The sequence below is a fragment of the Canis lupus genome, chromosome X (genome assembly GCF_011100685.1).
Source record: "Canis lupus familiaris isolate Mischka breed German Shepherd chromosome X, alternate assembly UU_Cfam_GSD_1.0, whole genome shotgun sequence".
In the NCBI taxonomy this organism is placed as follows: Eukaryota; Metazoa; Chordata; class Mammalia; order Carnivora; family Canidae; genus Canis; species Canis lupus.
Genome location: NC_049260.1, coordinates 110,728,362 through 110,750,538, shown reverse-complemented (window position 1 = coordinate 110,750,538; position 22,177 = coordinate 110,728,362). Strand labels below are relative to the sequence as shown.

At 39.3% G+C, this 22,177-nt stretch overlaps 1 protein-coding gene across 8 annotated transcripts in view; it reads left to right on the top strand.

The window, feature by feature from the left end:
• ATP11C (ATPase phospholipid transporting 11C) overlaps positions 1 to 22,177 on the top strand; it is a 193,282-nt gene that overhangs the window by 122,235 nt on the left and 48,870 nt on the right. For all 8 annotated transcript variants that reach the window (XR_005386465.1, XM_038588448.1, XM_038588445.1 and 5 more), the window contains 13 exons: positions 453 to 556; positions 2,677 to 2,727; positions 3,681 to 3,745; positions 4,093 to 4,174; positions 5,086 to 5,236; positions 5,863 to 6,060; positions 11,969 to 12,130; positions 12,818 to 12,969; positions 13,960 to 14,031; positions 15,817 to 15,890; positions 17,667 to 17,770; positions 18,192 to 18,373; positions 19,955 to 20,218. Coding sequence is in view for 7 of the 8 variants with exons in the window: in XM_038588448.1 (XP_038444376.1) it covers positions 453 to 556; positions 2,677 to 2,727; positions 3,681 to 3,745; positions 4,093 to 4,174; positions 5,086 to 5,236; positions 5,863 to 6,060; positions 11,969 to 12,130; positions 12,818 to 12,969; positions 13,960 to 14,031; positions 15,817 to 15,890; positions 17,667 to 17,770; positions 18,192 to 18,373; positions 19,955 to 20,218 (1,661 nt within the window). In the remaining variant the exon portion in view is untranslated. The remainder of the gene's footprint in view (positions 1 to 452; positions 557 to 2,676; positions 2,728 to 3,680; positions 3,746 to 4,092; positions 4,175 to 5,085; positions 5,237 to 5,862; positions 6,061 to 11,968; positions 12,131 to 12,817; positions 12,970 to 13,959; positions 14,032 to 15,816; positions 15,891 to 17,666; positions 17,771 to 18,191; positions 18,374 to 19,954; positions 20,219 to 22,177) is intronic.

Genomic DNA, 22,177 nt, shown 5'->3' with positions numbered 1-22,177 from the left:
AAAATGTTAGGCTTCTTATGACACAGAGGGTTACTAATGCTCAATTCATATGTTTACATTGATATCACCATAGTCTATGGTGAACAAAATAATAGGTCTCAGTTCTATAAATAGAAGAAAAAGTAAATGGATTAAATTTTTCATTGGGTTTTCAGTTAAGGATATGCATGCTACAAATGGAATTCTCTCTGCTGTCACTATCAGGAAAAGCTTTTAGTTTTTTCATTATCTTTGAATCCCTTTGCAGCAGGGTTATCTTTCTAATTATTTGTAATATATTTGAGGAATAATAATACCGTAAAATTTAGTTAGTGGGAAATGTGCATCAATATTTGTATTATGCTGCCAGAGCCTCTTACCAAAACATACTGTGTTCCTGGAATAAGGTGGGTGTACAATTATGAAAAGAATCACTTTTTCTTGTTTTTGCTTTTTCTTCTGCTTTCATCTAGACACATTATGCAGTACGTGATACCATTGCACTACATACAGCCGAATCCATTGATACCCTCCGAGCAGCAATTGAATGTGAGCAGCCTCAACCTGACCTCTACAAGTAAGAATCACCTGGTTTCGTTTTACAGCTGTCTAATAGTCTGTTGACTCTGCTTCTCCTTGCCACCAGTATTGCAAAGAAACACCCACCACTTAGCAGCCCTCCTTCATTCGTGTTTTTATGAGCTGTTCTTCCCTTCTGGCGGGGAAATGAATCAAATCAGCCTTGTTCACTACCAGCCTAAGATAAATCATTGTAGGTCCAGACACCTTACTTATGATTTTTCTTTTATTTTTGTTATTTGTAAACATAACCATCTATCAAATTTTAAGGTTGTTATCCCATAAGGCTGATCTATCAGATTCATGCATTAATCAGAGTTCATTAAGACAAAAATAAACCACTGTATCATCCCACATGAGGATGAGGATATGAGAGAGAGGAAGGGGATATGGGGGCCATGCACTATCCTTTTTTATGATGATCATGATGAACTGAGTATTGCAAATAGGCTGGTTTTTTGTCTACAGTAAACAGTTAAGTGAGGGAGCCATGAAATTATGTAATTTCCTCTATTTTACTATACTTAGGCTTTCTGGAGTAGATTTGCTGATTAACAGTCATTGTGGGTTGTCAAAAATTTGGCATTTGATTTTTAAGACTGGTTAGTTTGGTTGATTAGAGCATGCTGTTAATGAGGGTAGAGTAACAAGTTTTATCCCCGCGTGGGCCAATTAATCTCATTCTATGCCCTGTTACAGATGGCATCAATTACCCATGCCAGGCATCTTGTTAATGAATACTGTTGGTCATAACGGGAGACCAAATGGTTGGATGTGGCTTAACACCAACGCACAGTAGTGGAAAAACAAAGTGTTTGTTCCTACTATGAGAACAATGCCTTCCCTGCTTCCCATCATTCCTCTTTTCTTCCTTCTGTATCCACCTTGATAGTAGGAAGTGGGACCATAAAACAGCTGTTCCTGCCTTCAAGGAGCTCAGAGTTTGCAAGGCAGTTAAAATATTTATTAGAGCTAGGCTAATAGAATAAAAGGCCCATGGAATCACAGAAAAAGGAGTGACTAATTCTGCCCATGTTAGAGCCTAATATACATTTTTGCATGTTTATATGGCAACTCCTACATTTTTCAAAGGGGAGTTTTAGGGCAAGGAAGGTTATTCCTGATTTCTCTGGACTAGATTGAGTGCCCTTGCTTCGTGTCTTCAGAATACCTGTACTTCTACCACCCTCATGGTGACACTGTACTTGCCTGTTAACCTGTTTGCCTTTAGTGGAAGGAATATATCTTTCTGGCTTACTAATGTGTCTCCAGCACCTACCACAGTACTGGCACAATGGAGATTATGTGGTGATTAAATGAGCAGATCATCATACTTAATGTATCTAATAATAATGGTTCAGCTTTTCTGAAAAACAATGATAATGCAAATTATAAAATACTCACAACTCTCTTGTTAAGGAAAGTTAGGCCTTTTTGCCGCATTTTTGAGAAACACAGATTATCATGTGCCCAGCCATATTAAGTGATCAGATCAAGCTCAGTATTGAGACCAGCTGAAAGACACAGGCTGGAAATTTCCAAAATGGCAATCAAATGTTTGCTTTCTAAGACTAATGCGGTGGTTCTCAAAGGGTGATTTTGGGTCAACAGCAGCATCCACTGGGAACTTGTTGGAAATGCAAATTCTCACTTGAACCATAAGCTTGGGGATGGGGCTCAGAAACCCCCAGTTTAATAAGCACTCCAGCAAGTCTGATGCATATACAAGTGAAAGAACCACTGAACCTAAGGGTTTTGAAAGTAGTGTTTTAGCACCAGAAACCTTTCTTCATATGAATCTAAAATAGAGGTTAATTATTTATATAACATATACATGAACAGTGATGTTGTGTGCATGCACAATGCCCACTAGAGTTTAAAAATCGATTGAAAATTTTTATTTCTTATAATCCATAATATTATTTTAAAAATCATATGAAAATGTCATGCCTCTTCAGCATAACTCTCCTCCCCCCTTCAGAAACATAATGGCTTTTTGTAGTTCATTCGGTCTTAAATCTTTGATATGATTTGTATTTTGATTCATTCCCATTTTTGTGGCATATAGATTTTACCTTGATAAGGAAGACACATTTGCCATTATGTTCTGTTTTGCAGGTTTGTTGGGCGAATCAGTATCTATAGTAATAGTCTGGAGGCCGATGCCAGGTTAGTTTGTTGTTCCTTCAATCTGCCCTTTCCTGGAGGAGGCGGGTATATGTCCCTTTAAAGCCCATTAAATACCCCAGTACTGTTCTTTATAGAAAGGGATGTAAAGGTTAATAAACCTGGATTAACTATCAGATAACTAGCCGGTATCCCAGTAGTGAGTCTTAAGTAACTAACCTTGGGATTGATAGGGCCTCTGAGTGTGGATGGAAGTGATGCTGAGGGTTTCCAGAATCACAGCGCTCCAGGCACTTGGGCTCATGCTCCCAGATCTGTTCTGGGCTCTGTGCTCTTTGGTCCTGGTTGTACAGTGACAGACTCTACTGGAAGCATACCTGGAGAACGGTGGCTAATGGAGAGTAATTGAGGGCTAAGGTGGTAGAGTGAAAGCTGAGAGAATTACCTAGACTGAAGTAAAATGAAAAGCTAATCATTTATAATAAAGCAATTTATATAAAAAGGGATGTTTTCTTCCCTCTTCTATCATCCAGTTAATTACCTCGATTTTCCCACTTGCCCTTTATAGCCATGCTCAAAAGGAATTTAAATGCCAGATGCCCAATGACTGCCCAAAAGATGGGTTTACTCTCTCTAAATATGTCAGTGTGGCTTTCCCACCTTGACGGTTGCTTTCCCAGTCTTTTATTTGTCACCTTTTCTTCCTGTTTCTCACTCTCTGGGACTCAGAATCCTTTTCTCTCTGTGTGCACCTCGTTACCTCTGTGTGTTGCTGGCTGCTCCCGTGCTCTGCTTTCCATCTGTGCTGTACCCTCAAGTCGATTCAGAGGGAAAGCTCTTTCAGCTCATCCTGTGGAGGAAGCATAGGATAGAAGTGGAAAGATACATTCTGAACCCCTGGGAGATAGATGTGTTAGGGCAAAATAGATCCCCAGAGTTGATGATGCTGTATTTATTGGGCTGTTTGGATAAGCTGTGTTCATTTTTTTATTTAGGTCTTTGGGACCTGAAAATCTCTTGTTGAAAGGAGCTACACTAAAAAATACAAAGAAGATATATGGTGAACCATTTTTAAGATTTATTTATCAGAAATATGCTTTGTAAAGCCTGTGCATAAATAGTGCATGTTAAAAATTGGACATTGCAGATAACTGCCACTCAGTCTAAGCCTATTTTTAGGTGGTAGGCATTTATAAGATGGTAAACAAGCTTACTTTAAGTATGACAAATATAGTATGTAGAATTAAAATGATCTTATAAATGATAAGTCTAGTCACCTGGTGACTAGACTAAGGTTTAGAATACCTACTTCTATAGATGGAAAAAATGAATAGATCCAACTTGCTGGGGAGGTGGTTGGCAGTCAGACTTGTAACCTAGTTTTCATTGTATTCTTTTATTCCTTAGGAGTTGCTGTTTACACTGGGATGGAAACCAAAATGGCTCTGAACTACCAAGGGAAATCTCAGAAACGTTCTGCTGTTGAAAAGTTAGCATGCACCACAATTTTTTTAGTAGGGATTGAACTGTGAAATAGTTACTTTTTAGTAATTCCGAATAACAGCCAGCACAAAAAACAACATCAATTATAATAGCAGCTACCACACTGAGCACTTTTTATGTTCCAGAATTGTGCTCAGTGATTTGTATGTCTGGTTTGGTTTAATCCTCTGAGCAGCTCCGCAGAGTAATTCGTATTAGCCTGTCTGCTTCACAGATGAAGAAATGGTCTCCGAGATAAGTGACTTACCTAAGCTTGTGTCGCTATTCAGGGGCAAAGTTTAGTTGAAATATAAATTTATTCCCTTTTGCTGCTGGATAATGGTTTGGGTTCCTCTGGTGGCTGTGTGTAAGGAAGTTCAACAACATAGATAATAGTCTCCTGCTAGATCTAGCCAATTGCTATGGCATGGACCTCACTGTGTTGTTACCATGGATATCCATGTGTCAGTGACAGCCTTTCAGATTCAAAGAATCCATACTAGATTTGAGGATTTCACATTTGCTCCCCCACCCTCTACTGCAAACCCTTAGGATTTCGGGAAATGGAAACAACCTACTCTTTCTGTAAGGGTTGAGGTGTAGGTACTGTGTATGCATGTGTGTTTCCAGTCGCTTTTTGGGAGCCTTATTATTTTAAAAGAAAGTGTGTGAAGCTAGTCAGCCCCTGCACTTTGGGGAGCATTGGTGACCAACAAACAAGTCAGGGCTAGCTTTTCTATTTCACCACCTGAGAATAATGCTTCTGCAGTGATAACTGAGGTTCATACATACAGGCTTGTGCTGTGGTTACACATTGTAGACAGGAGAAGCTTGAGGAAACTGAACAGTTTAATTTATACGTGGTTGATATTTTAAATAATTGTATAGCTTTTAAATCCACAATATCCTATTTTTCAGATCCATTAATGCCTTCCTGATCGTGTATTTATTTATCTTACTGACCAAAGCTGCAGTATGCACTACTCTAAAGTATGTTTGGCAAAGTACTCCCTATAATGATGAACCGTGGTATAATCAAAAGACTCAAAAAGAGCGGGAAACTTTGAAGGTAATCCGTTTTATGCCGAAACTTTTAACTCTTGTTAAAAATTTTAACTAGCATTTTGTGACCAAGGCCACCCTTAATTGAAATGTTGCTCTGATAATGATACCTTTTGCTAACTTCCTGGTTTTCTCTTGGTTGTATGGTAGCCCTAAGCTATTAGATACATAAGAAGTTTTATAGTATTTTTTTTCTTTTACTTTAGGCACCTGTGCTTATTTTTAGCTCTTTAGTTAAGAGTTTTAAACAACTGAGCAAGAATCACTGACACATGACTGTATATGAGCTTGTGATACATCATGATAGGAACATAAAAAATATGTTCAGGTGCCTACATAGAAACTTTGATCCTACATTCATATTGGGAGAGGGCAGAGAATTTAAGGAAGTGAAAACGTGTTAAGTCAGAAGGTACTTTACTGAAGAATAATGATAAAATTGAGGGTATTTTTAAATGTTCTTTTCATGTACTGTGATAAGAATTTTGGCCAACGGTATAATATCATTAGGAAGTTTTCTTTGTAGCAACAGCAGTGCTTTTGGCATTGAAATTAAAAAAGTTAATTCTTTATTTTGTTCTTGTTTGATAGAACTGTGCATCTAATCAGCATGAACTATTTCTTTTGTTTCAGGTTTTGAAAATGTTCACTGACTTCCTGTCGTTTATGGTTCTGTTCAACTTTATTATTCCTGTATCCATGTATGTCACAGTAGAAATGCAGAAATTCTTGGGCTCCTTCTTCATTTCATGGGATAAGGACTTTTATGATGAAGAAATTCGTGAAGGAGCCCTGGTTAACACATCAGACCTTAATGAAGAACTTGGTCAGGTTAGAATGCATTTTTACTTAAGTTAATATAATGAAAGTATCTCTTCTTGTACTCTGGATTACCAATTTATGTGAAAATTTCACATTTGGAAATGGGATTCAGGGGTGCCTGGGTGGGTCAGTCAGTTAAGTGCTAGCCTTTGGCTTGGGTCCTGGGATTGAGCCACACGTCGGGCTCCCTGCTCAGCGTGAAGCTTGCTTCTCCCTCTGCCTCTGCCTCTCCCCCAGCTTATGCTCTTGCTCACTCTGTCAAAGAAATGGAAAAAATCTAAAAAAAAAATGTGATTCAAATATTCCTTTATGCAGGCGTGTAATGAAGACAAGCAATGTTCTCATAGCTGAAACATTAATTATTTTGCTGACATTTTTGAGGAGTATCCCGATATATATTCAATTAAATGTTACAGAAATTTTCTTTAAAACTCACCTGGCGATGTAGTTAGATTATAGTTGTTTTTTTTTTTAAAGCTTTTATTCACTTATTCATGAAACACAGAAAGAGAGAGAGAGAGAGAGAGAGAGAGAGAGAGAGGCAGAGACACAGGCAGAGGGAGAAGCAGACTCCATGCAGGGAGCCCGCCATGGGACTCGATCCCAGGCCTCCAGGATCAGGCCCTGGGCCGAACGAAGGTGGCGCTAAACCACTGAGCCACCCAGGCTGCCCAGATTATAGGTTATTGCTTTGGAACACATACATATAGTTATTAGTCTCCATCACCATCTGTTACCATTTGGTGCTAGGTGATGGGGTAATAAATAAAACTATTTTATAAGTGCATTTTGTTCCATAAACAAATTTGACCAGAGTTGTCCTATTGACATTTTCTTGGTACATTTCTGATCAGACAGGAGACGTTCCTAGTAAAAGCAGGGTTGTTTATTCGAGGGCAGGAATCTAAACGAAGGCACAGTGTGAGGGCATGTACTCCTGAAAATGCTTTTTTGCTTCATAATACCAGTGCAGCCCGGCTGTGGCCTCATTTCTAACCCAGGTGCGTTTGTTTTGCAGTGCAGTGCAGTCTTGCTGTAATTCTTCACATGATGACTTACCGGTATTGAGAAAGTTTCTCCCTTTGTCTGAATTTACTGTGTGTCGTGTAATGATCTTCACAAGCTGAGGGAATTTCTTGGCTCTCCTTTAATTCTCATGGTATTTAGAATGTCAAGGCTGTGGAAATGTCATTTCTATGACTGGGAGATGCAAATGCAGTGAATGGAACTGTGCGGCTGGACCAGGGCCTCACACTTGTCTGAAATGGTGCCGAGTTGCATCTACGCCTCACAACTGTCTTCCTGAATGTAGCCCCCTGCCCCACTGCCCTCACTCCTTCTGTTCTTTACCCAGTCTTGCCTGGACCCAGGCACCATCTTAACAAGTACAGTTACAAGGGTGAAAGGACACTCCAGATATCATTTTGTGGAGACCTGACTGCAGGACTCCAGCATCCCAGACTGTGGAATCTGCATCCCACAGAGATACTGAGTCACTGAGGATAGAATAAGACATGAATGAACAAATGCTTTTTCCCTTAGATATTGTTCCCAGAAGATTCTTTTGAAGGTGACTTCAGCTGCCGCAGCTCACCTTACTTACCCTTTTGAAACCAGAGGTTTTTATCCAGGAACAGAACTGTCTGAATAGAAGGACTTGAGTCCCAATAAAAATAGCCATCTGCGACATTGTTGCATGAAAACAAAAACTGAGTTACAAGCCCCCTCTGGTGAACTTTCCCAGGTGATTTAGTTGAGGAAATCTTGCCTATTCTTAGATCCAATGCTTGGCTCTTGGATTCACCTACCAAGGGATGAACGTGGCAATAGCCCCAGGACACTGCAGATAGAATGGCCGTCATTCTGCATGTGGCTCCTAATGCTCAGTAGAGACAGGCGGGATATCCGGGCCAGGTGCCACTAAATGAGATGCTTTTGTCTTTCAGGTCCCCACCTCGGCAAATTCCATGTCACCTATAGGAATGTAATCTTGTTTCTATCATCCAGGCTGTATTCACACTGCACAAAGTAAAGTAGTGTCTTGGGTAATGATCTGGTAAATTTGATCAGTGAAAAGAAACTACAGTTTTCATTTCAGCCGCCACTTCTTTCCCTTACCAAAACCTGCCTTGCTGGGTGTGATTGTCATTTAGTCAAATCGCTTACTTAATAGCCAGACCACCACTTTAGTTTATATGGTATAAAAACAACTTGCCTTCATTATCAGCTTATATGTGAGGAAACTACCTGAATGAAAATGCAAAGAAGTCTTCAAATAGTTTCCTAGGCCGTTTAGCATTCAATGGACCAGTACACACAAAATTAAGTGTAACCAGTTTTCCTCCTTGATGAGTCATAATTTCAGATCCGTAGGACTTTTTATGTTACAAAAAGTAGTGTCAGTTAGTTCCCATCAATACCATTGCAGATACTTGCTTAATGTCTTGTAAAATGACCCACACTGAGTGGTGCCTGGATGTCTCAGTCAGTTTTGAGCATCCGACCCTTGGTCTTGGCTCAGGTCTTCATCTCAAGGTCATGGGTTTGGGCCCCATGTGGGCTCCGTGCTGGGCGTGGAACGTACTTACAAAAAAAATGACCCATGCTGATATTTAAAAAACATAAAGCTTTGTAAGGACAGTGTTTGACTTGAGAAACAAAAAAGAAGTGGGAGTGCCTGAGCAGTCAGTTGAGCAACTGACTCTTGGTTTTGGCTCAGGTTGTGAGATCGAGACCCATGTTGGGCTCTGTGCCTAGCATGAAGTCTGCTTGAGATTCTCCCTCTCCCTCTGCCCCTCCCATTCGTTCTGTCTGTCTGTCTGTCTCTCTCTCAATCAATCAGTCTATCTTAAAAAAAAAGAAGTAGACTGCTCAGTTCAGTTGGAAAAGAATGGAGTCCTTGATGATCAAGCATCAGTCTTTTAGGCAACTAAATGGTTTCAGCTCATCTTGAGGCTATTTTGGTGTAGCCTCCTGCTTGTATCCCCTTCAAGTCTTTCAGCTATGCCTAATGGTGTGTCTGGGTATACACTCTGATTCTAGGAATTCAGTCCAGCTGTTATGTATTGAACTTAACCTGTATATGAAGAATATGTTATTAAGAATGAGATTATTACTACAGAGTAAATGAGAATAAATAAGAAACCCTCAAGTTGATCACCATTCAGTTAAGGAACGCACATGTTGTGCCTAACTATGGCAATGTGATCATAATTGATCAGAAAAGTAGGGCATGTGAAATGATGGAAAGAGTCCACTACTGTGTGATTTTGGTCATATCAACAGCAATGACAGTCCGCGTCTATATGATACCTTGTTGTTTATAAACATTTATTATTGTGCTTTATTTTCCAGACTTTACAGCCTTGTGCAGCAGGCCTGGTCAATTAAGGTTAATATTTAAAGTTTACAGAGATGAGAATTTTTCAAGGTAACAGAGTTAGTAGGTGGTGAAGCCAAGACACCAACCCACATGTTCTATTAGGTTGAACGATATGAAAAATTTTGACCTACAAAATAGGCATTTCCATGCATTCATGAACCTTTAGTTCAGGGCTCTTTTTACCCTAGAATAGCTGTCTCACTTTAGGCTTTGCATCCATGAAATGATGGGTTTGAGTTTGCTAATAGAGAAAGAGTCTTTCCAGTAGGCTCAAAACCCACTAGCCTGTTGAGAGTTAGGCAAGCAGCAGCCTCTCACTCTTTAGCCCTCCTCCTTCAAATATAAGAATACTCTTTAGTAACAGCTGACCTTCTCCTTCCTCCTTCTGTCAAATATAGGGCACTTATTAGAAATGCACATTACCTAGCCCCGCCCCAGAGCTGCTGAATCAGAAACTGGGGAATAGAGGCCAGAGATTGGAGTTTTTAGCAAGTGCTCCAAGTGAGTGTGATGCACGCTATGATTTGATAATTACTGTGCTAGGGTATAGTTTGGTGGCCTGTACCTGTAAAATTTATTGTATGCAGATCCATACTGCACAAAATGTTATATATAGGGAAACAGTTGCACTGTGTATATTTTTAAACCACCACCTTTGACATTTATAAAAGATTTCTAGATAGGGAAATGCTCCTCCAAGTGTAGGAGGTGTAGTAATCCAGGACCACCTTCAGGGGAGAATGAAGGTAAATAATTTTGATCAGGAAAACAGCCCCACAGAGTTTTATTTTAACTGGAAAAATCTAGATGATACAGGAATAATACCACTTGGATTAATTTAAAGAGAGAATTCAAACTTGGCTGGCTAACAGAGCAAAAAAAGGAAGATTGAAATGCTATATTTGTGCCAGTGCTGCTACCGTGAAAAGCTTTGAAAAATAATTAGAAAGCAAGTACTGCTGGAGTTCATCTCTTTCTCCCTTACATAATGAAAACCTTAATCTTGTGCTTATGCTTGTTCCTGTCAGCCCATAATTTTAACTATTTAAGCATAAATTGCCAAAAAGGAAGATAAAATTGTGGGTTTCCAAAAGCCAGATGTTATAAATAGAAGAGATAAAAACTGAGATAAAATGGAAATGCTCAAAATGGTTTATTTTGCATGGAGAATTTATTTCATAGCTTATTTTTTCCATTATTTATGAAAGTATGCTCATATTATACTCTTTTGCTTATATTATACTTTAACCTGTTGTTATAAACTCTGGGTGTTTTTTAACTTGGGAACTTTTTTCAGGAGTATCTAAGAATATACATAGTATATGGAAAGAAACTTCAATTATGTTTTTGAACATTATAGACTTAATCTGCCTCCTAATTAAGTAACTGATAACATTATTTTCCCTGATTATTATTTTTGTATTCTGGGGTTCTGTCTGCATTATATAACAGTACATTTTACTTCAATCCAGTGTATTCATAGGAAATTTTACTTTTCAAGGAAAAGTTTTGTTATATCCCATTTAATTTAAATTCCTGTCAAATATTGTGTGTGTGGGCAGCCCGGGTGGCTCAGCGGTTTAGCGCCGCCTTCAGCCCAGGGCGTGATCCTGGGGACCTGGGATCGAGTCCCACGTTGGGCTCCCTGCATGGAGCCTGCTTCTCCCTCTGCCTGTGTCTCTGCCTCCCTCTCTCTCTCTTTCTGTGTCTCTTATGAATAAATAAATAAAAATTTAGAATAAAATCAATTATGGAAAATCAAATGTTCTTCCCTGCAAAAAAAACCAAAATATTGTGTGTATATATGTAATAAGTAGTCGGTATATTCTTATTTCCCACTTGGAAAATTAAGGTTTATTTTAGAACCTCTACGTCAAAACAGGTAAGTAATAAATTGAAAGTTTCTTAGTTTGATAAAATAGCCACATTTTTCTTTTCTCTTAATCTTCTGTATTTGAATGTGTCTACCTTGGACGTGTGTTATTACTATTTCAGTGCCTTTTTAAAAAACTAGGGGAACCTGGCTGGCTCAGTCGGCAGAGCATGCAACTCTCGAGTTTGGGGCCAAGTCTGAACCCTACATGTGGTGTGGAGTTTACCTAAAATTAAAATCTTTTTTAAAAATTAAAAAAAGAGATCCCTGGGTGGTGCAGCAGTTTGGCGCCTGCCTTTGGCCCAGGGCGCCATCCTGGAGACCCGGGATCGGGTCCCACGTCGGGTTCCCTGCATGGAGCCTGCTTCTCCCTCTGCCTGTGTCTCTGCCTCTCTCTCTCTCTCTCTCTCTCTCTCTCTCTCTCTCTCTGTGACTATCATAAATAAATAAATAAAAATTAAAAAATAAAAAATAAAAATAAAATACTTGTTCATTTCCCACTCCTTTCATAAGATTGCTCTTGTAATTACCTGACATGTGATGAGAAGTCTGAGAAAGAGTGCTTTGCTGTGGGTAAGAAAAGAGCCCTGCCTTACAGCTGAATGAAAAATGAATCTCACTGAAGGAGATAAATCTGCCTATGTTTGTGTCCTTGTTTTTAGGTGGATTATATATTTACGGACAAGACCGGAACACTCACGGAAAATAGCATGGAATTCATTGAGTGCTGCATAGATGGGCACAAGTATAAAGGAGTAGCTCAGGAGGCTGATGGACTCTCTGAAACTGATGGACCCTTAACATATTTTGACAAAGCAGATAAGGTGGCATTTTCTGAATTACCATTTTACTTTGAAAAATCAATCTATGTGTGCATGTGTTAACTTCATGTAGTAGAAATGAAGAATCCAGATGCATGACATAGACTTGAGAATGACTACTCATTCTTTTGACTTCTACTTTCTGGTTTCACTAACACCTCTGGAAATTGCAAATAAGTAGAATGTATAGATAGGGAAGATTGGGAGAAATGGCTTTTGGGTAAAAATTTCACTGGCCTGTCCGTATGATCATAATTCTTTATGCTTTGTCTTTGAAAATAATGTGCTGCTCCAAGAACGAAGTCTTTTCAGATCACTCGAATCCCAGGAGTGTCTGAACGTTAAATGAACCCAAGTCTCCCTGCACCTGAGCCATTGCCAGATTCTGAATTAGATCCTGAATGAACTCTTTTAGACCATAAAGAATTCACTGATTTAGTATTAGGTGGCACTACAGTAGCCTGAATGAGTTAACACAGCCCCTAGGGTATGTTAGCTGAGAACCAGGGTTGCCGGTAGGTACAAGGGAGGATATATAGCTCATTTGAGTACTAGGGATTTAGAACTTTCTGCTACTCAGCTTGCTGGAGGTTATAACATTTTCTCACATTAATACCTTTTCTCTGTTCGCTGACTACCAAGTGATCAAAGGGAAAATAATTGAGTCATTTTTCTGTTACTGTTCAACAGAACCGAGAAGAGCTCTTTCTGCGTGCCTTGTGTTTATGTCATACTGTAGAAATTAAAACAAATGATGCTGTTGATGGACCTACAGAATCAGCCAAATTAACTTACATGTCCTCTTCACCAGATGAAATTGCTTTGGTGAAAGGAGCTAAAAAGTAAGCATTTCTGTTATGCTATGTGAATAAATTGAAGAGATCTGTACAGCGTTGTAGCGGTAGTTAACAACACACTTTTTTGCCCTTCGAAATTTGTTAAGAGGGTAGATCTTATGGTAAGCAAGTTCTGTACCGCAAACAGAACACCAGTGGGACACAGAGAAGCTTTGAGAGGTGTGGGATATGTCTCTTCCCTTGCTTGTGGCAGTGACCTCATGGCTGTTTGCATGTGTCCAGGCTTCTCAAATTGCACACATGAAATATGTTTAGTTCTTGGCATGTCAGTCATACCTCAATAAGGCTGTTTTATCAACCCCGAGATACATTATAGAGAAATACATTAGCATTTTTGAAGAGTTAAAAAAAATATGCACTTTTACTTCTGAGAAAGTGAAAACACTGGAGAACCAGGGTTGCTTTTTCTCTGTTTGCTTCAATAACCTTATCTTATAAATATTCTTTAATAAAAGGCCGAACTGCTTTATCTGAAAGTTTGTGAAAAATTCCCCAAACCTAACCAATTAAGACCAAAAAGGAAACGGCAATGCATAGATGTAACTTGCATGACTATTTATGCATGCCAACCAGAAGTCCAAATGTTCATATCGGATTTTGCAAATTATATAACCGTGGCCACTTTTTGCACAACACATGTTATTTCTGAAGTGCTCTCAGCAATTTTGACGTCATTTTGTTACTGACAGTCCTGTTCTACCCTTGAGGCCTGAGATGATTAAGTGGTTAAAAGGTCACCCAATATGTTTGCTACAGAATTGGAATTACAAATTGCCTCTTGATCACAAGTCGTGACTAGGCTTCCACTTCCTCTTTGCTACCCTCTTAGCCATTAAAGGCAAGTCTAGTTATAGACTGAGATTTTGTTCCACATAAGAGAGAAAAAACAGTAAACCAAGTATGCAGAACCCCAGGGCAAGGGAAAATTAATTGTTCTTAAGAGATACACAAAGGTCTTTTTGTTGTTTTTGACAGGTATGGGTTCACATTTGTAGGAATTCGGAATGGCCACATGAGAATAGAGAACCAAAGAAAGGAAATAGAAGAGTAAGTAGCACTGTGTGTTTGATGTTTATCACGTCTTAACCCTACCATCAACCTTGGATGGATTTAGGAAGGGCAGCAAAGGAAACTTATTACATCTATAAATGCCTAAGACTCTGCTGTTTCCCAGTTGGAGTTTTACGTAAATATAGTTGGAGTAGAAGATATTTTTCATAGAATAATACAAACTGGGACTTGAGGTGGAAGTTATTCCTATTTGGTTCACATACGGGGCCAGTAGCCTGAATGAGGGTCTGCCTGGACTTTCTTTCTGAAACTTAGATGCCAATTTTAGGTCTCCCAACACAATGCTGCTAGAAAAATCCATAAACACGCATGAGACCTTCTGCCGCCTAGAACGCAGCCAGTCACTCTGGGATTGCAAGCTCGGCCAATCATGGTGGCTTTGGGGCAGAAACTTCGTCTTGTTCTTGGTGCTCAAGTGTGAGCCCCAGGGCATGTCCCCTGATGCACCAGTGTTTTGGTGTTTTTCCTACAGAGATCCCAACGAACAAAACCACGTTGGGCTTAATAGCAGGTTTTAATTAGGCTCTGTGATTAATTGAATTCCTTCATCTGAACTTGAAATGTAATTACCTTATCTGACTTCCATTCTGACCCCTAGCATCTCATGAGACCCACCTCAGAAACCTGTGGTAGGTATAGATGTGTTTGGGGAATGTGCCCCTTTGGGAAGTGATGCTTAGAAGCCAGGCGGAAGGCCCTTTGGCCTGACTCCCAGAAGCCCAGAATCATTATTAGAGTCCAGATTCTAGCCAGTTCACAATAATGCCCCCATCTGGTCAACACCAAATGATAGGCTACATGTAGATCTCTTATTTACTCATATACACATCCCAGAACCAGTGACCTCACTCCCATCAAAAATAGGTTTCATGGTAAATATTTTTAGGTCAAATACTTGCATCCAAGTTGTTTATTGTCAAAATGTATTTCCCCACACTTTTGTAATAATCAACTCTAATTTTTATCCTTCTGCATTCTTTCATCTGATATACTAGCTCAGCACAAATCTGATCATACCATTCCACTGTCAATGGAGTTCCGTTGCTCTTAGGATAAAATTCCAAATCTCTGCAATGGCTCACAATGTTCTCAGCTCCCAGCCTGTGCTTACCCCTCTGGCTGTGCCCCTATCAACTAAGTTTCAAGCTTTAGTGAACTACTTTGCACATGCCCTTTTCTCTACTCAGAATGCCATGACACCCCTTCTTCATCATGTCACTCCTGCCGAATACAGCCCAGGCACTGCCTCTTCCAGGAAGCCTTCCTTCAGATATCTTCCTTCTGTGCTTTCACATCTTCCCTGTGAGTTCCCTTATGATAGTGTATGGCAGATTGAGAGACAGTCATCTCATTACCCTCTGCTTCCCTTATCACACGATGAGCCTTTGGAGGGAAGGTACTAGGGCAGATTCATGTCTGTTTTCCAGTACGTAGTGTTGTGGTTGACACCTAATAAGCACCCCATTAATGTTTAAAATAATTGGCAGAAGGGCACTATTTCTAGACTCCTCCAAAATGGCCTGGCTGGGCAGCTCTTTGTCTGCCATTCCTATGTACTCACTCTCTCCTTAACCATTTTCAGTAATCTAATGGGAGGATGTAGATCTCCCTTAACCAAAGAGACACAATGGAATGTTCCAGTTGTGCACACGGCCAGCAGCCGTTACCAAAAGGAGAGAACTCTATTCAAGATGTTTCTATGGTTTGTTTTTCCCAGCGTGGTCTAGGTATTTTCTTTTTCTCATTTTTCTCCTCATAAAGGTATGAACTTCTTCACACCTTAAACTTCGATTCTGTCCGTCGTCGTATGAGTGTAATTGTGAAGACTCAAGCAGGTATACATACGTTTTAAAAACTTGACGTTTTTTTCTCTTTCCACTTGTAGATTTGTATGTTGATGAGTTATTTTAAGTAAGGAAAACTTTTCGTGTAGTAATAGATGACTGCCCAAAGTCCTGCAGGGCAGTAACTTCTGTGTATGCCTTGATGTATTTATATAAGCACATATGTTCAGTTTGCCCAATTGTCAGGGGCAGAACCCCTCATGTGACAGTCTATGCTTTTTCTTGGAAACTGAGCTGTGCTCTTCAGTCCTGAGTGTCAAACAGAAATTGAAAATGGGACTTTTTTATAGTTATGGTCCTGACCAATCACCAATAATGTCTACATGCAGCAGCCCAGGACATTTGGATGGTTTGAGATTAACTGAACTAGCAGTGAGATTCATGAGTGTAGAGAGTTGCTGGATCTTCCTGCCTACCTACCCCATTCCCCACTGCTTAACACTTCCGGGGAACGGGCAAGCTAGGGATGACTGAGGGCCAGACTGCTGGGAAAGGGTATTTTGGCTTTATTCCAGCATGCTAGGCTCTTTGATAGAGTGAAGAAGCATGCCCTTTGCATTGGAACCAGTACCACCATCCTAGGGTTCCCCCATGTCCTTTGGAGGAGCCATGGTGGCTCTCTTCTGGTCAGATTGAGTAAGAGCCATGGGGGAGCACTCCTGCCTTATTCGTGGGCTCCCAGATGCCTCTGTGTGTGTGTGTGTGTGTGTGTGTGTGTGTCAAATAGAGACTGTGGTTGTCTCCAGGTGGTTATTCAAAATTTCCTTGATTTTATATCCTGATAATTTACTTTTTAGTGTCAAATCGATCCCAAACTCCTTAGTGTGAGAATGAGAAGATATAGACAGCCCGTTGAGGGAACATCCCCCATTTGATTCATACTTTTGGTGTGATTGCTAGGTCATTACATTGATTTCATTATGTGAATGCCAGATTTGTTTTGTGACTTTTTGTTTTGTTTTGTGACTTTTAAACACATTATGGATGTGTGAGAGAAAATTAGAAAAGAAAACCACTTAATATTTGAAATATTTGGTGTTCTTAAGTTACATATGCACATATGCATTCTATTGCAAATGGTGTGATGTCTGGGCAAGTGGTCTGCCAAGGGCCTTGACCTCAGAGCTGTGCTTCTTTTTAACTTCTTGAACTCAGCATTTTGCCTTATAATGTGAAGTGTCTTTCTTAATGCTCAGTCATGACTACTTTGCTGAATGCATAGACTAATAAAAAGCCATACTTGTACTAGCATTCTACAGTGCTTTTTTTCAAGTTTCCAGGAAAAACTGCCCAGCTGCTGTTTTGAAAGCAACCTCTGTAGTTCATTCGAGATGATTTTATCTCATTTGTACTTGAGTTTGGTCCTTGACATCTGTAGATGCCATGTTTGCCCTTTCAGCCATGCTTGACAATATTTTCAAAGAGAACTCAGAAGCAACTACTTGACATAAGTACAGTCTTCCATGATTCACTGAAAGGAAGTATGTTTTAACAGAGGTACTTGTATACTCTGAGTTATTACTTGTATCCATATTGGTCTTAAAGGGTAGTGATCATTGTCCTATAGTAGTAAAGGTCAAGATGTCCCATTCCATTTGGGTGAGCATTGCAGGCAGACTCAGGATATTAAGCAGCTGGGTGAGAGAGGCCACTTTAATAGTTGTCTGTTGTAAAAAAAAAAAAAAAAAAAAAAAGTTGTCTGTTGTTAAAATCCCAATACCAGTCTTAAAATTCTAAGTTGAGTAATTGTTTTTTTATTTATTTTAGGAGACATACTTCTCTTTTGTAAAGGAGCAGATTCAGCGGTTTTCCCTAGGGTGCAAAATCATGAAATTGAGTTAACTAAAGCCCATGTGGAACGTAATGCAATGGTGAGTCTATATATCCCTCTAGAAATGCTGAAGATGGCTATTTTATGGGATTGCTATTTAAATGTTTAAATAAATTTTAGCTTACTTTATGGTCTATTTTTATATTGAGGGATTTAGTAATACTGTCTTCCTTGTTTAATGTAAAACATAATCCTGGAGCAAGTTTCTGTTCATAATTTGCAGACTTGAAGACTTTTCAAGAATCTTTGGTTTATGTTCTGCTTTTTTTTTTCTCTAAGAGCTATTATTTTGTTATTCCGAACCTAATTGAATGTTACTTTTTTAGTTGCAATCTGTTAGTGTTTTTTTAACTAAACATGTATCAGATTCTTTTGTACAGTGAAGCAAGAGTATTTAAAGAGAGTGTGGGATTTTTTTTTCAATTATTTGGATAACTAGAGATCTCCTACTTTGCTTCTAGGATGGGTACCGGACACTTTGCGTAGCCTTCAAAGAAATTGCTCCAGATGATTATGAAAGAATTAACAGACAGCTCATAGAGGCAAAAATGGCCTTACAAGACAGAGAAGAAAAAATGGAAAAGGTTTTTGATGATATTGAGACAAACATGAATTTGATTGGAGCCACTGCAGTGGAAGACAAGTAATTACAAATGATATTCTTATTATTTTAATGACCTGTCATTTAGGGTGGTATTTGTCCAGATTGGTAATTGATTCTCAAATTTTGAAATCTTTTTGTTCACATCTGTTGATAGATTAGACTTTGAATTATTTGTGGGAATGATTTTTTTTTAAAGTTTAACATTTTCATTAGGTGGGAATGATTTTTTTAAGTCAAATATTTGTAGCTTAGAAGAATGAATCTGTCATCTCTAAGATCTTTTGAATGTTTACAAAGCCATCCATTTATTTATGCAGATATTTATGAAATAGACATATTGAGAGCTTTGTGCTAGAGGCATCATTTGAGCTGGTACCTGATAGAATTGGTAAGATTTTGACAGACAGAAATGAGCAGAAAGGAAATTCAAGTCAGAGCAAACAACATGAACTCAGTCTAACCTCGTTCAACAGGTTAGACCATGTTTTCGCATACTTTCAAATAATTTGCTTTAATTCTTCAGGCTGAGCTCCACTAGACATGATTGTAAGGGGGGATCATCCTTGGGTGGCTCAGCGGTTTAACGCCTGCCTTCCTCCCGGGGCGTGATCCTGGAGTCCCGGGATCGAGTCCCATCTCGAGCTCCCTGCATGGAGCCTGCTTCTCCCTCTGCCTGTGTCTCTGCCTCTCTCTCTCTCTCTCTTTCATGAATTTAAAAACCAAAAAACATGATTGTAAGGTTCCAGCATTGATCTACCTGAAAGAAGACATTTTAGACTCTTAGTATTTTAGGAGTTTAAAGAAATTATAAATGCAAATTATGAGACCTAACAAAAAGTTATAAACACATACACACACATATACATATATATACGTATGTATATGTATATACACATATATACATATGTGTATGTATGTATATATACACCTACATACGTACACATACACACGTACACATACACATTGGAAGCTTTTATAGATATATATACACGCACACACACACATATCCACATCCACATTGGAAGCTTTTGAAATTTTAATAGGATTCATTTAGTCTAATTTCTTTGTTATTCTCTGGTGGATAGGAACTCAAAGAAAGTATTCTACTTTCCTTACATTTCAGATTTATGCTTAAATTCTCTCTTGGGATGGTTGGCTTTCCTGGTCTTAAAGCTCCTCAGCAATGGAGATTCACTAACTTCCCTTGGTATCTCACTAGAATGTGTTTGGCTCTTTCCAATTTGAACCATGTTAAGTATTTGTATGGTGAGATATAAAATATAATGAATTACATTAAAGTGACAGTGAATAAGAATGTTTGGTGAGTTCATGAACATTTTAGCTAAGAGTATGACTCTCCATTCTAGCATTGGATACCAGTTATTTAAAGAGATGTCATTAATTTTTCCAGACCACGTTGTTCGAAATTCATTTTAGTAAGTAAAACTATGTCAGAGAGAACATGCTCAGAAAGAGTAGAGGATATATGAGAAAACCAGCTGATAACATGTCAGGACTCTGTAATTGTGTGAATTGTAAAAATATTCTCTTTTGTAAGCCTTCTTGCAGAATCTCTATCCAGAATTTTTAAGGATAACAAGGTTTCCTTTGTGTTCTCAGGCTACAGGATCAAGCAGCTGAGACCATTGAAGCTCTGCATGCAGCAGGTCTGAAAGTCTGGGTGCTTACTGGGGACAAGATGGAGACGGCCAAATCCACCTGCTATGCGTGCCGCCTTTTCCAAACCAGCACTGAGCTCTTGGAACTGACTACAAAAACGATCGAAGAAAGTGAAAGGAAAGAAGATCGATTACATGAATTGTTGATAGAATATCGTAAGAAGTTGCTGCATGATTTTCCTAAAAGTACTAGAAGCCTTAAAAAGTAAGAAAGTGCATCAGTTTCTTATATTTAGGCATGAGTACAAATGTAAATCACAGCTGTTTATGCAGAAGGCTCCATTTTCTATGATTTATCATTCTTTGTTTGCAGATGTTTTATCCTTATGAGTTATTAAAACTCATAAGGACTTAGCCAATGAGGTCATTTAATATTATTTAGTACTTTCCACCACCCTTTTAATTTAAAAGAAAATCCTATATTTCTCAAGGTTTAGAAAAGTAGTTCAGTTTCTTCATGTTTAGGGTTTGAGTATTTAACCCTGATCCTCTGACCTGATCCATGTCAAGAAAAAAATGCTCCTTTTTGTGGTCTCTTAAATTGAATGTAATGAAACCAGTCTCTGTAGCATTTTCCATGTAATTTGAAGTCCTGGAGCCATTTCCTCTGTAGATTTTCACGCACCAGAACTCCAAAGAGAACCAAATGCCTGTTAATAACATGGCCACTTCAACTCTGCTTTCAACTAGCTGCTTAGGAAGAACTTGTAGAACTTAAAGGTCTCAAGGAAAGCCACTGATGCAGAATAATTCAGTGCCCAGAGATCATTGACCAAGGCTTTAAACCAGTTGCTGGACTTTACTATGGCCATAAGCAAATCAGTTGCTTCTTCTGGAATGCTATAGGATGTGCCTACACTAAATCCAAAGACCCCTAGATGATGATACTCTGCATTTCTTGAGTATACTCTCTGTGTCAGGATCCACATTTAGCATTTTATAGAATTATTCTCATTTCATCTTCATCACAACCTGGCAAGGCTATCTTATTTTTTTCATTTTTACGGATAGAGTATGGCTCAGACAGATGCAGTAACTTAGTCAAGATCACACAGCTAATAACAGGTAGAGCAAGTCTATCCAATTCCAGAGCCCATGCATTTAACAGCTGTGCTCTGTCTGGATCCTCGTCTCTGGTGCTTAAACAAGCTCTACAAGTGATTTCCCTGCATTCATGAGGCTATGGCCAATTTTAAACCAGCTGTTGTTCTTCTGGCACTTGGGCATCAGTGAGCATTAAACATGGTTTTACTAGTTGCCTGTCATAAATGTTTCCTTCCTTTAGCCAAATGGTATGTATAAAGGCAGTTCAAATTATATTTTACTTGTCCATTTGTCTTACTCTGCTGTGGCTAACATAACAAAATACCATAGACTGGGTGGCTCAAACAGTAGAAACTTATTTCTCATATATCTGGAGTCTAGAAGTCCAAGGTCAGGGTGCCAGTAGAGTCGAGTTCTGTTGAGGCCCCTCTTTCTGGAAAGCTACCATCTCATCTTTGCATGGCACAGAGATGACATTCTGGTATCTCTTCTTCTAAGGGCACTAATCTCATCATAAAGGCTCCACCCCCATGAGTTCACTTAAACCATGTCACCTCCCAAAAGGCTCCATCACAACTGGTGGTGAGAACTTAAACATAGGACTTTGCAGGGGAGTAGGAGCAGGGGGTGCATGGGACACAGTTCAGCCCATAGCACATTCAGCAGCTCCCGGGCACTTTTGTAAAAGCTGAGGCTTATGAAAAACTTACCTCCCCATCTCAAAATATTCCCTCTTGCAGTTCATCTATTTGGAGTTGGGCACAGACTTCCCTCGGGTTATATAAGCATCAGACCCAGAATCACTTTTGTCAGCTTCTGCTTCTTTGTCCCTCACACTTCAGATCAGCCATCAAGCCTTATTCAGGTTTCCTTTCTCACCATGAGTGCTCCACTCCAAATTCCCAGCAATTCATGCCCTGAATCCCGTAAGTCCCTCTGCCGGACGAGTGGTTCTCCATTATACACAGAATGAGGCCACATAAAAGGCCTCCAGTGACCTTTTCCACTGCTGTCCTCGTGCACCATGGTGCACGTTCTCTCCCGTCACCTCATTCTGCCCTGGCTTTCAGCTCCACTGTTCTTTCCTGTGTGTATTTATTGTCCCAAGCTCTGTCTGGAC